The sequence below is a fragment of the Coenobita brevimanus genome, chromosome 40, assembly GCF_032717465.1.
Source record: "Coenobita brevimanus isolate Jiangsu-jjx chromosome 40, ASM3271746v2, whole genome shotgun sequence".
Classification (NCBI taxonomy): Eukaryota; Metazoa; Arthropoda; class Malacostraca; order Decapoda; family Coenobitidae; genus Coenobita; species Coenobita brevimanus.
Window position 1 is genome coordinate 12964673 of NC_136993.1, and position 15304 is coordinate 12979976.

Sequence of the window (15304 nt, forward strand, 5' to 3'; positions counted from 1 at the left end):
TGTCAGGGTAAGCTAACTTTAGCCCGTTTACGCCCTAAATCATGATTACCTGATTTTTTCATTATGAACTGTTAAATCAAACACAATATTTTGACCGAATTTCCCATAATTAGGTGTGTATGAATGTATATGTCGGAAAAAATTATAATAATTTCCAAATAAAGGTGCCGATTCGTTCCGATTCTGTCAATGGCCAACGATTCGGTATTTTGTCGCACCGGTACAGGACTATACATATCTATGCAGCCCTCTTTTCTCAGTTTTAAACCCCTCCAAGTATGTCTTGACCCTCTACACTCGCTTTCTCAACAGATCTGACCTCAGTATCCTCACTTGGGGCTTGCAGGGAGTAAACATACCCGTTGCTGATATATTTAACCAGCTGTATATTCACTCTTTTCTTGCCTACCATGCAATCCTTCTCTTCCTTCTCCCCCAGACAGCTCTGACCTCTTGAAGTGGTAATAAATCGAGCAAAGCATATCATTCTTCACTGTCCTTCGTCTACCAGAGTAGCCAGTAAACTCACTGAACTCAATCTTTGTCCTGTTACTGATCACATTAATATGTCTGGTGTCTGCTTTGTCACATAAAGACTCACCACACTTCTATTCCCTCCTCCATCCTTTTCCCTTCAACTGGTTGGTATTCTCTGATGCCGCCCAAATCGTCCTGGTCTGGCACGTTTATGTCCCCACTGTGGCATCCTGGATTTACCAAATTCAGGAGGTAACTTGTGTACTTGTCCCGCATGGGAAAGTTCCTTGTCTCAGTGAAGTGAACAGAGCTGGGGCCTGATTGACTGCTGCCTACCTTAAAAGCATCAGACAAGGTCGCACCATCCCTGAACATCCACAGTGTGCACTGTGCAGTTTCCACACTATGTCTACAGACTCAACTTACCCATACATAATGTCATGCCATAGTTATTATTTTATTTGGTTGTTCATTTAACTTTATTACCTTCTCTTTCAGGTTATTCAAACTGGTAGCTTATAAAGTATTACAAAATGTAACTTTTCCTTTTCAGTCTTTCCTATGATATTTCCATGTCAGTTTTTCCATGCTGCATGGTTATCCTTCTCACTTATTCTGTCAGTTTTAACTGGAGGGCTTGGAGGAGCGGGAAGCCTTCTTGTTTTACTGTCGTTATCCTTGATCAAGTAAAATTTGATCTTGTAATTATAGTCTACTCTGTAACAAGTAGCCTCGAAAGGACTCTAAGGTCTGTTGCTGTTGGCTTTCCTTTGTATTCCTTTTTATTCCTCTACTGCACTCTAGCTGAGATCCCGTTAGTATCTATGCTGACTTTCTCACACCCACACTTACTGACCCACGACCACTGTAAGGACATGTACAATGCTTGCTATCCATTATTTTTTATAAGCCTTCTGTTACTGCTGCTTGACATCTACCTATCGACCCCCAGCTCTCCATCAGTGAAACCCTCAACTCAGTAGCTTGTACCTACCCTACCCAACTTCTTCATATTAATACTGACAATTGTGCCCTTGCTAATGACTGGACAGGGGCTGCTTGCCTTGCCTTTACTAAACCTGCCTCTCCCATCTTCACCTCCCACCATCTCCCTAATTGGGCAATCAGTAGTCAGTGGAAACTGTCTGCTCTTGTTTCTCCCTTTGACTTCCTTCTCTCTCATAAACTTTGAGCCCTAATCAGCTGTGATTTTCAAGCAGCCCTCGCCGTTCTTTGCAACCTCCCTCACCTTACCTCTCTTTCCCTCTCCTCCCTCTACTCCTGACTCCATCTGGCGCAAACTCTCGATCTCAGGCTACCTTTTATCTGGTCACACCCAACATAGCAAGACAGGTTACCTGTCCCAAACTGCCTGTACCCTCACCCTCCCAGCCAATCACCTCCCTGAATCGAAGGCGACTGTCCAGAGAAGCTTCAAAAGGAGGCCAGGAAGGACTTACACCTGCATACTGATGCTGAATGTCCCACCAGCATCACCATCCAGCACCATGACAACTACAGTAGAGTCAATCATATTAATGACATGCACCCCACCTTCACCCGCCACTGTGATGTGGCCATTGCCCGCATTCACCGGGGGTATCACCTTCTGGGGAAAGTCACTCTACATCCATCCACTGACAAGCCCTGATAACATTATAATGCTCCCATGGCTGACTCATTATCCCATGACATCATTAACTGTCCCACTGTTACCCCCTTTAAACCCTGTAATTTATTCATCTCTGTTTTGTGAACCTGCTTCATCACGAATCTTGATGTACTGAGGGACATTCTCACCCTCTGTCCTAATTTTTTTTTTTTTCAATGCCCTGATGCACAAATGATGATGATGATGATGATGATGATGATGTGTGTGTGTGTGTGTGTGTGTGTGTGTGTGTGTGTGTGTGTGTGTGTGTGTGTGTGTGTGTGTGTGTGTGACTGTCTCTGAATGAGAGTGTGCAGATCATCTTCTTGAGCCAGGGGGCATGTGTGCCCTATAAATCTGGTGGGCTGTACGAGTGGGGGGACATCCCACATGAACTCAGCAGGAGGACAGGGTTTCCCATGCTGGAAGGACCGTCAGTTAAAGGTAAGACTAAGTGTTCCAAGGTCCATTGCCTTTGTCGAATACCTTTCGATAGGTTGAGGCTACGGGAGTAAACCCCAAATCAATAATCCGTGAGTGGAGTCCCATGGAAGGCAGGGTTTGACAGAGGGAGTTCGTGGCAGACTCCAGCAATCCTGCTCAGTAAATGGTCGTCGTGAATCTTCATGCCACCATCACAGGCTGAGAAGAACCAAATCACCTAGTGGTAAGTTCTGTACACCCTCACCCTCACACAAAATCATTTTTTTTGTACAAGCCCACTGCCATACTCTCATATTTTATCCTCACACCTAACTCAAAAGACCTATGGCAACAAGATAGGGCGACAGTGACAGGTCATGCATGTGACTGGAAGCCGTTAGCTCAAGTCTTGTTCATATGTGGCATTGGCCCAATAGTCCCTGGCATGATGGCAAAGGAGCAGGTCATGCCTTGAGCAGCATCCAGTACTACTAAGCAGCCCATCTACTTATCTCTGATGGGGAGGGGTTAAGATGACGTAACCTGAACACTTGCCGCTCCGCACCACCTGGGCAGATAACTGCATCTGTCAAGGCATCCCACATTGCGGTCAAAAAACCAAAAGAATCCCTCTGATTTTTGCAACCTGGAGAATAAGAACTTTAAAATTAACCTTGACACATGATCACAATGTTTAACCCTTAGCCGGCGGTGGAACTACAGTATATATAGACTGTGTAAAATCGACTGAAAAAATGCGGGGAGACTATATATAGATGCTATCCCCAGTATTGTCCCCTGCAAATCCTAGGAGAGACTATATATAGACGGTAATGTGTAAGTGCCCTAGAGCCTCAGATATCCCTATCTGGCAAACTACGGGTAGCGGGGGGCCTATATAAAGGTGTGCACCTGGTGACTCAATCAGTCTGTTCCCAGCTCTTAGAGGGGGTGCAGCACTCTCTTGTTTCTCCTGTAGAACTCAATATATGCTTTACTTTTGATATTCGGATGTCGTACTCAGAATCATGTATATACCACAGTAATAGATGAAAAGAAAAATGGCATAAGATGCATTAATTAAAGGTTAGGTTAGGTTAGCAAGAGTCTAGTGAGGGAAGGTAAAGAGAAACCACATCCAGGCCACAAGTTCTGGACACAGCTTTGCCTGTGGGTGCAACTCCATTTGCCTTACTTTTACAAACATGAATAATAGCTGCTAACAGAATTATGGCTTTAGTATTATAAGCATCTTTGCTATGCTAATGGAATGTAACAAGTGTTCCATATTGCGGTAGAGTCTATATATAGATTATGTTAAAACCTTACATTGCGGTAGAGTCTATATATAGATTACATTAAAGCCTTACATGCGATAGAGTCTATATATAGATTACATTAAAGCCTTACATGCGGTAGAGTCTATGTACAGATTATGTCAAAAACTTGCATAAAGCGGCATAACTATATGTATGGTGCAGTCCTGTGGTCGGGGACGTCTATATAAGGACGATTTTTTTTTTTTTAGGTGCTTCTCACCAACTGCTGCTGCCGGCTAAGGGTTAATGCTCATAAACTGAAAAAATATAAAATTGGCACTGCTGCCTTGTTTGAGACTCGCCTCACCGGAAAGGCCAAACTAATAGAAACAGGAGAAGGGTATACCTATTTCTGGAGGGAATACACAGACAATTTAAGAAGAAACCATTGTACTGGCTTTGCACTCCCCAGAAACCCACTACAGAAGATCCAGGAGACACCTGTGGGGATGTTTGAGAGGCTGATGTCTTGGTTCATACCACTCTTCAAAGGCCAATATGCCCCAGCGCTTGATTCTGAGAACACAGACAAAGATTCCTTTTATGAGTCTTTGGATGCTACCATTCGCTTAGTACCAGCTAATGACAAATGATCCTGCTTGGAGATTTTACTGCCTGAATAGGAAGAGATAATCACCTATGGCTAGGCATTATAGCCAGCCATTGTATTGGTAACATGAACAATAATGGCCTTAGACTGGTTTCCATATGGTCAGGACAGTCTGGTCATCAGCAACACCATTTTTCACCTTGACAATAAACACAAGAGCACATGGATGCACCCATGATCCAGACCAGGGGTACTCAACTACTACGAGTGAAGGTCCAGACACAGTTTTCTGAATTCAAAATGTGGTAATTAGAAACATATAAGAACACACATTACAATTTACTTCAAGCTACATGAATTTTTAAGTCTAAAAACGTTGACGAAAATAAACTACAGAAATCATTTCTTTGAAAAAAAAAAAAAATCATTGAATGTACATTTATTCTAGACATAACCACCCATTCCACAAGCAGCTAGTGTGCTGGGGTCCACATAAAAGCTCACTGCAGTCCGGACTTGGACCGCAGTCCTCCTGTTATGTACCACTTATCTAGACATTGGCACCTGGATGGCTGTGTCATTGTACAGATGCGAGACCAAAGAGAAGTTTCTATTACCTGAGCTATGAGAGGTGCTGAGTACTCAAAAGACCATAACCTCATAGTCACCAAGCTGCAATTAGTTATAAGCTCACAGATGCACTGCAGACCATCCACCAAGAAACTAAACTGTAATAGTTTAAAGAATGCAGTAACTTGCTTCACCTACCACAGTACTGTTACAGACAAGCTCTCTCAGTGCTCAAACAACATTGCAACAAACCTAGATGCAGAGTGACTGAACACTAAAACTCTGCTCCAAAGCACTACAGAAGAAACCCTAGGCCTCTCCATTCTTTGCCATAAAGACAGGTTTGACGAAAATGCTGAGGGCATATGTGACCTTGCAATTAAGAATAGAGAACACAGCAACTGGTTGGCTCATCCTAGATCTTTAATCATAAAAACTGAATTCCAGAATCTCAGAAATGAAACCCAGAGAACACTGAGTGACATGGAGAACAAACGGTGGAATGAGCAAGCAAAAGAACTACAAAGACTGCCTGATATTAACGACCAACATGGGTTCTACAAGTCCATTCAAACCATCTATGGGCCAACCAGACTCAACATTACCCTGCTTGATCAGCAGATGGAAGACAAGTTATCCTAGACACATGGGTGCAGTGCTTCAAATCCTTACTGAATCAAAGAAACCCGGTGGAGCGCAATATACAGGATAGCACCCAAATGGCTCCCAAGCAGCAGATCCAAATGTCCCACCTATGCTTGCAGAAACTGTTCAGGCCATCCGATCTCTGAAAAATAACAAAAGCCTTGGCCTTGATGGCATACCATCTGAACAGATCAAAGAGGGTGGACAATTACTTTACCATCGCCTCCATAATCTCATACTGACTCTCAGGAACCAAGAACAAATTAGATCTGAATGGTTTACTTCTGATATTGTAACCACCTACAAGAAGAGAGGTGACTGCTCAAATTGTGACAAATGTAGAGGTATCTCCCACCCTGTCAATGCTAACAATGAACTTGATGTGATAACGTTATCCAGACTGACATAATATTTTGAGTCAGCACTTTGTGAAAAACAGTGTGGATTTCATATGGAACTTAATGCCTGTAATTATAATCTTTTTGCCCGACGGATACAAGAGAAATGCCACGAGCAGAAGTGTGATTTGTATATTGCATTCATCGATCTTGCTAAAGCATTTGACACTCAACGCAGAACTTTTATGGCACACTCTTTCAAAATTTGGAGTTTCAATTATTCTACCATCCTAAAGAGTCTGCATGACAACATAAAATCTTGTGTGTAAATAGGTGATAGCAAATCCGAACCTTTCAATGTGGATGTGGATGTAAAGCAAGGAAGTGTAGTGGCTCCTCTCGTTTTCAAAATCTCACTGCATTCACTCTTGTAAGTCATCAACAAATGAAACCTGATGATGGAATAATAATTCCATTCCGTCTGGACGGTAACTTATTTAATGCCAGACGTCTTCAGGCACAATCAAAGACTGTTATGCCACGTTTCCTAGAGCTGCAATACGCTAATGACTGTGCTGTCCTTGCACATACCTCAGAAGCCCTACAGCAGTCTCTTACTATCGTTTCCAACACATACCATGGAAGGGGGCTCCGAATAAATGTATATAAAACAGAAAGAGAAACAAAGCAGCAGAGCCTCTTGCATTTCAGGTTAATGGCGAAAGTATCTGACAGGAGAAGAACTTTACTTATCTTCGAAGTTTGCTCACATATATACATAATATTGATGCAGAAGTCCTTGAACGAATCGACCACGCCTTAGCCTCTTTTGGGCGTCTTAGAACCAGAGTCTTTGAAAACACCAACTTGAGAATCGAGACGAGGGTATCATATATATAGCTGTATGCTTCTCCACCATCTTATACGGTGCTGAATCCTGGACTACTTACCTGTCCTACATTTAACAGCTTGAGTCTTTTCAAGTCTGATGTTTACAGTGCATCCTAGATCTCAAATGAAAGGATAAAGTCCCTCACTCACAAAGTCTCTAACGGGCAGAGTCAAATGGCTTTAATATCATGCTGATAAAAAAATAAAAAAAACGGCTTAGATGAACTGGACACGTGTTCCGCATGCCTGAGCACCTCCTTTCCCTCTAGGTTCTATATGGCCAACTCCCAGCAGCACGTCACAACCCAGGGGGACAGAAGAAGATATATAAAAATAATATACAGGCAACTCAGAAGAAACGCAGCTTCATAACAAAAGATCTTCAAACCAGTGCCTCTGACATAAGAAAGTGGCACGCCCTCTGCACCGAAGGAACCATTCATCTCGAATAAACTCGGAACCTGGCCTGAGAAGAGCATAGACCATGGAGGCACAACCAAAACTGAGATCTCTAAGCAGACTTGACATACCAGCTGTGTGGAAAAGTTTGTGGATCCAGAATTGGTCTGTATATATATATATATATATATATATATATATATATATATATATATATATATATATATATATATATATATATATATATATATGTGTGTGTGTGTGTGTGTGTGTGTGTGTGTGTGTGTGTGTGTGTGTTCGTATTTATCATTAGTTGTTTTCCGGGGAGGGGGACTAACCCTCCGCTAACCCACATGTTGTCACGGAGGGAACACGCGTTGGTTGGTTATAAGGTTACCACCCAGCGTTGAAAATGCTTTCCTGGTTTACAGGAAATCATTTGGCTTGCCACTCAATGTAGAGTTACCCTAAAAACAGAGTACCGGGTACCACTACACTAAGTGGGTGGGTGATTGGCGCCCCCATCTACCTCATACACACACACACACACACACACACACACACACACACATATATATATATATATATATATATATATATATATATATATATATATATATATATATATATATATACTGGATATAAATGAACTAGGTGGGGGCGTCCACTCACTCAATGTAGTGCTGCTCTCTGGTGTCTGCCCTGTCCTCTCCTCCATCCTCCTTTCCTTCCATCGTCCTCTGTATTTCTTTCCTTCACTCTTTCCTCGTCTTTCTGCCTGCTGGTGACTTTACATTCGCTCTTATGTCTTACACTCCTTCATTCATTCCTCTTCCTTCTGCCTGTGGGTGACTCTACACTGAGTGACAAGCCATATGGTTTCTTGTACACCAGGAAACCGTTTACTACGCTGGGTGGTAATCATATAACCAAATTTTGGCGCCTGGTGGTTTAGTGGGTAATTATTGTGCTCCAATCGGATTGAGCCGGTGAAGGTTTATATCCAAGGGTTGACTGGGGATCATTGCTCACGTAATGCCACTCAGGGATGAGTGAGGTTGGTCACTCTCATCTTAAATGTCAGGACCAACTGCCTAGCCCCGGGCTCCTACGCTCCTCATGTGGCAATGTAGGAATGGATGATGGATGGATGGATGGATATATATATATATATATATATATATATATATATATATATATATATAAATTTACTTATATAAATTATATATATATATATATAAATATATATATAAATTTATATATATATATATATATATATATATATATATATATATATATATATATATATATATATATATATATATATATATATATATATATATATATATATATATATATATATATAGGTGGGGGCACCCACCATCCACTCACTCAATGTAGTGCTGCTTTCGGGTGTCTGCCCTGTCCTCTCCTCCATCCTTGTTTCCTTCCATCTTCTGTCTTTTTTTCCTTCATTCGTTTTTCTTCCTTCTGCCTACGGGTGACTTTACACTCCCTTTTCTGTCTTTCATTCCTTCATTCTTTCCTCTCCCTTCTGCCTGTGGGTGACTCTACACTGAGTGACAAGCCAAATGGTTTCCTGTACACCACGAAACCATTTACTACATTGGGTGGTAACCATATACCCAAATTTTGGCGCCTGGTGGTTTAGTGGGTAATAATTGTGCTCCAATCGGATTGAGCTGGTGAAGGTTTATATCCAAAGGGTGACTGGAGTTTATTGGTCACGTAATGCCACTCAGGGATGAGTGAGGTTGGTCACTCTCATCTTAAATGTCAGGACCAACTGCCTAGCCCCGGGATCCTACGCTCCTCATGGGGCAATGTAGGAATGGATGAAATCAGTAGGATAGAAGTTGTGGAAGCAATGAAGAAAGTTAAATTGGGGAAAGCCCCAGGAATTGATGGAGTGTGTGGTGAAATACTGAAGCATGGGGTAGAGATAGTAGTAGAATGGATGTGGAAGATGTGCAGATTGGCCTGGGAGGTAGGTAGAGTCCTGGAGGATTGGAAGTCAGGTATAATTATTCCCTTGTACAAAGGAAAAGGGGAAAAAGAAATGTGTAGTAATCGTAGGGGCATATGTCTTCTTAGTATAATAGGAAAAGTGTATGGTAGGATACTTATTGACAGAGTTAGAGAAAGAACAGAGGAATTAGTTGGAGAAGAACAGGGAGGCTTTAGGAAGGGAAGAGGTTGTGTAGATCAGATATTCATTCTTAGATCTTTAGTGGAAAAGTTTCTAGAGAAGGGAAAGAAGTTGTATGCGGCTTTCATGGACTTGGAGAAAGCATATGACAGGGTGGATAGACAAGGATTGTGGAAAGTATTAAGAATATATGGAGTAGATGGGAAGTTGTTGAATGCTGTGAAGAGTATGTATGATGGTACGAAGGCTGCAGCGCGTGTGGATGGTGAACTAATTGAATTTTTCTCTTTGGAGGTCGGCTTGAAACAGGGATGTGTCAAGTCTCCATGGTTGTTCAATCTGTTCATGGATGGGGTAATAAAAGAGGTAGAAGGTAGGGTAGTGGATGTTGGAGTGGCCCTGGTGAGAGAGGATAGTGTTTGGAAACTCCCTGTACTGTTGTTTGCAGATGATACTGTGTTGTTGAGTGAAGACGAAGGGGAGCTGCAAGGCTTGGTGGATGAGCTTGGGAGAGTGTGCAAGAAACGGAATCTAAAGGTGAATGTAGGGAAGAGTAAAGTGATGGTCTTTGAGAGAGGTGAAGGCAGTGAATGTACAGCTAGGTTGGATGGTGAGGAATTGGATAATGTAAGTACGTTTAAGAACTTGGGTAGTGTGATGAGTAAGGTTGGAGGTTTGGAGGGTGAAGTGCTTGAAATGGTACAGCAGGGAAGAAAGGTTGCTGGTTCTCTGAAAGCAGTGATAAGAAACAGGGAAATGAGCATGGAAGTGAAAAAGTTACTACATGACAGTATTGTGATACCAACTCTAACGTATGGAAGTGAAGCTTGGACGTTGTTGGAAGGACACAAGTCAAGAGTGAGAGCAGTGGAAATGAGTTATTTAAGAGGAGCCTGTGGAGTCACATGGAGAGACAGGCTGACGAATGAGTATATAAAGGAGCGTTGTGGTGTGGATGTGGATGTGATAGGAAGCGTTGTGAGGAACACACTGAGGTGGTTTGGCCATGTGGAGAGGATGGAGGATGAAAGACTGACGAAGAGAGTGTACGTGAGTGAGGTGGAGGGGGGAAGAGGGAGGGGGAGGCCGAGGATGGGATGAAGGGATGGGGTGGAGAGGTATATGAGAGTGGGGGGTGTGAGTTGGGAGCAGGGCAGTGAAATGGAGGGGGACAGGACGACGTGGAGGCGATTTGTTTGTGGCCACCCCAAACGGGATTGAGGCGTCTGGCAATAGATAGACAGACAGACATATATATATATATATATATATATATATATATATATATATATATATATATATATATACATACATGGGGCGCCCACCATCCACTCACTCAATGTAGTGCTGCTTTCGAGTGTTTGCCCTGTCCTCTCCTCCATCCTTGTTTCCTTTCATCTTCTGCCTTTTTTTCCTTCATTCCTTTTTCTTCCTTCTGCCTACGGGTGACTTTACACTCCCTCTTCTGTCTTTCATTCCTTCATTCTTTCCTTTCCCTTCTGCCTGTGGGTGACTCTACACTGAGTGACAACCAAATGGTTTCCTGTACACCTGGAAACCATTTACTACACTGGGTGGTAATCATATAACCAAATTTTGGCGCCTCGTGGTTTAGTGGGTAATTATTGTGCTCTAATCGGATTGAGCCGGTGAAGGTTTATATCCAAGGGGTGACTGGGGTTTATTGCTCACGTAATCACACTCAGGGATGAGTGAGGCTGGTCACTTTCATCTTAAATGTCAGGACCAACTGCCTAGCCCCGGGCTTCTACGCTCCTCATGGGGCACCGTAGGATTGGATGATGGATATATATATATATATATATATATATATATATATATATATATATATATATATTACCAGACGCCATGATCCCGTAAGGGGTGGCCATTTGGCCTTGAATTATTTGTTTTACGGGGATGTGCACTAACCCTCCACCAACCCACTTGATGTAGTGCTACCTACTCTTTCCTTAGCCTGTATCACTCTTTTTCTGTGTCTGCCCTTCTCTCTTCCTATTTCTCCTATCTTTCCCGTCACTTCTTATTGTTTTTCTATCATTTACAGGTGACTTTACATTGAGTGACAAGCCAAATGGTTTCCTGTAAGCCAAGAAACCATTTACAGCGCTGGGTGGTAACCATATAACCAAACCATACGTGCTCCCTACGTGTCAGCAAGTGGGTTGGTGGAGGGCTAGTGCCCCACCCGGTAAAACAAATAACTCAAGGTCAAATGGCCATCCCTTACGGGATTATGGCGTGTGCCTATAAAAAGAGAGAGAGAGAGAGATGTGTGTGTGTGTGTGTGTGTGTGTGTGTGTGTGTGTGTGTGTGTGTGTGTGTGTGTGTGTGTGTGTGTGTGTGTGTGTAGCCAGGCAGGATATTTTCTTTGAGGCGTAAAAGGTTGAAAGCTATGGCAGATTTTCCTTTATAAGAAAATCAGTAAAGGAAAATGGGCCATAGTTTTTAACCTCATATGCCTATACAAAGAGAGAACTATTACAGTTGCATTAAGACTCAGAAAAAAAAAAAATACGACTGAGAATATCGTGCAACAGGGAGATACAGTTTCACCAACACTATTTACAACATGCCTTGAAAGCATTTTCAGAGTGCAAGAATGGGAAAACAAAGTAGTAAAGATAAAGAAAAAAACATTCAAGACTTGCAAATGACATAGTCCTAATCTCAGAAACAACAGAGATATTGCATGAAGTTTTAAATGAGCTAAATAGAGAAGGTCTCAAAACAGGAATAAAGACGAACCATTGAAAAACTAAAGTAATGTTTAATTCAAATACACCAAGAGGCGATATCGCAATAAATGAAGAATTCATGAAGAAGTTGTGGAGTATAATTTCTTGGGACAAACACTAAAAATAACCAAAGATGAAGAAAACTAAATTTAACGGCGCATACACACAGAGACATCATGAAAAGTAGCTTGCGGGTGTGTTTGAAACAAAAAGTGTATAACGAATGTATAATGCAAGTTATGACGTTGCTTGTATCACTTGGACACTAACAAAAAAAATGAAAAGAAACTGATCTGTTCTGAAAAAGCAATGGAAACGTCTATAATTGGATTGTGTTTGAGAGGCAGGAAGAGATCATCTTGGGTGAGAGAGCAGACTAAATTCAATGACATTATAGAAGATATAAAAGAACAAAAATTGAGGTGGGCAAGTATTATAGGAAAAATAAAGGATAACCGATGGGTCAAGAGGCTGACTGATTGGATTATAAGAGATTGCATGCGTAGCAGGAATAGGCCAGACTGGAGGTGGCATGATGAAACAGAGAAGTTTGCAGACAATACCTAGCAGAAACTGGCTCAAGAATGTGTGGAGAAGGTTGGGGGAGGCCTTTGTTCAGCAGCGGACTGACATAAGGAGAAAATTTACGCACTGGAAATTTTAAATATAATCCTACCATAGCCATTCAGTACAAGTTAGGTTTTCCTAAGCTGATTACAATCGTATGACGTCGCTAAAATCAAACAGAAATATGTATTTGAATTGAAGGGGTTCATGATCCGTGCATTTTCCTAAGTAATTGCCAATGATGATTGCTGAAGCAGAAACAGAGGAAAAAATGTTTTGTTAAGCAGCATTGTAGCAAAAAGCAGTCACTGTGGAAACGGCATAAAACGTTCCATAACACGTTGACCACAAGCTGTTCCCTCCTAAGGTCAATATAGTTGTTTAGTGCAGTGCCGGACTGAGAAAGTTACATTAGGGTTACTAAGGTCAGGTTAAGTCAGCTACTTACTTAAGGCATAGCTAGGTTAAGCTACGTTATGGTAAGTTAAGCTTGGCCAGTCAGATTCATTTAGGTTCGGACAGGATTATTAGATTAAGTTAGGTTTGGATAATTTAGTTTGTTTTATTCGGAAAAGGTTGATTAGGTTTGACAAAGTTCGGATAATTTCGGCTTGATTAGGGTAGGCCAAGTGTGATTTGATCAGCTTTAAGACTATGGTACTGTCGGTTATGTTAGGATATTGTAGAATGGGGTATATTAAGGTAACTCTCATTCTACTCACTTGCCCTTGTAGTCCCAGGCTCTGTAGTGTTGATCGGCGAAGGTCAGCAAGGGTTGAACATTGTGCAGAAGGAAGACGTAGGCTCCACATTGCTCGCCGCTCCACAGGACTTTGAGTAGGTTGTCCGCCTCTCGCACCACCACGACCTGTCACTCATCAACGCAAAATGTACCGGATGCTATTTATCACTTTAGACATATACCCTATTTTGATTATATTTCGGGGTCTCTAGACGATTCTATTCAACTTTAAGCAGACGTGAAACTATAGGAGGTAGAAACAGCCGGATAGACATCGCTTCCCATTCCCCAGGACTTTCAGTAGGTTGTCTATCCCTTGCACCACCACAGTCTCTCTTTCTCTCTCTCTCTCTCTCTCTCTCTCTCTCTCTCTCTCTCTCTCTCCCTCTCTCACATTACCGTCAGAGCAGCCTCCCCCCTCCTCCAAGAATGGAGTACAGTAGGATAAACATACTAAGAAATTCGTGTAATTCTGGGAGCATTCAAACACACACACACACACACACACACACACACACACACACACACACACACACACACACACCGCTCGCTGGTGCAGTGGTAACGTTCTCGCTTGCCAACTGGTAGACGGGAGTTCGCGCCTCGCTCAGGTTGCGAAAAGTTTCACTGACGAAGTGGGTGGTTACTGTCCCCCTTGAGCAAGGGGACGGGTGTGTGGGTGTGTAAAGGTCACAGCCTTGCCCTATATGAGGTCTCAGCTCCCTTCCGGGAGGGTAAAATGCTGACGATCATGACCATCAGGTGATCCTGACCAACCCGGTGAATTACACACACACACACACACACACACACACACACACACACACACACACACAACAAAAATAAGCCTGTTCATGGTTGTGTTGCAAAACAGAGGAAGTGTTCACACAACACACCTCAGTGGGTCTTCACGTACAACCAAAAACATTCGAATAAGCGAAATACGCTGACTTGTGGGTCACCCATCTTATCCTAACCTTCCTCCTGTCTGAGCCTTTAGTTTGGAGACGAATTTTCTATTCTGTTCTGGCTACCTTCAAATATTACCATTACCAGAAGGGAGATTTTTCGAACTAGCAAGGTTAGATACAGCCTTCAGTATCACAACCAGTACAGGCGATCTTTCAAGACCTGAATAAAATTGTCTGAAGGAAATAAGAATTGAACATGAATAATACGTCATCAGGCTGAATGAGTTAACACAAAACAATCCACTGATTGCTACACACTTCCAATCACCTGCCAAATTATGCCGTTAAATCGATGAGGAAATATGCTGAAAGCTACAAAATACTGTAAGAATATATATTTTCACACTCTATCAGCAGTATATACTGTGCCCAGTGAATACAACATTAAGAAACAAAGTGGTGATACAGAATATTATATATATATTATATATATATATATATATATATATATATATATATATATATATATATATATATATATATATATATGCACTTGTTTTCATAAAATCATACAACATGCTAACAAGATATTGTGGAGAAGACTCGACCCTTCCCTGGTAAATATATAGTTTTGTAATCCATGTAACCATTATCTAATGTTTTACTGACCCCTCAGGAGTGATGTGGCACGAGGCTAGGTCGCACATCCTTACCGAGCATCATTTTAACAACAGTGAATTCAAACAACTATTTGTGCTTCAACTCATGAAGGTCACATAAGGTAGGAGCACTGAATCCACTAGACCACCAGTAGTCCATTTGACTGTTATAAGGTCCCAGTGAAGTAAATGGTGTCCAGGGTTGCAGGAAACTGCTTGGCTTATCAAACAGT

At 41.9% G+C, this 15304-nt stretch overlaps 1 protein-coding gene across 1 annotated transcript in view; it reads right to left on the bottom strand.

Annotated features, from left to right (window-relative positions):
• Positions 1 to 15304, bottom strand: part of LOC145396959 (uncharacterized) — a 58300-nt gene that overhangs the window by 20673 nt on the left and 22323 nt on the right. The window contains exon 3 of the mRNA XM_080270192.1: positions 13482 to 13627. Within this exon, the coding sequence (XP_080126318.1) occupies positions 13482 to 13627 (146 nt within the window). The remainder of the gene's footprint in view (positions 1 to 13481; positions 13628 to 15304) is intronic.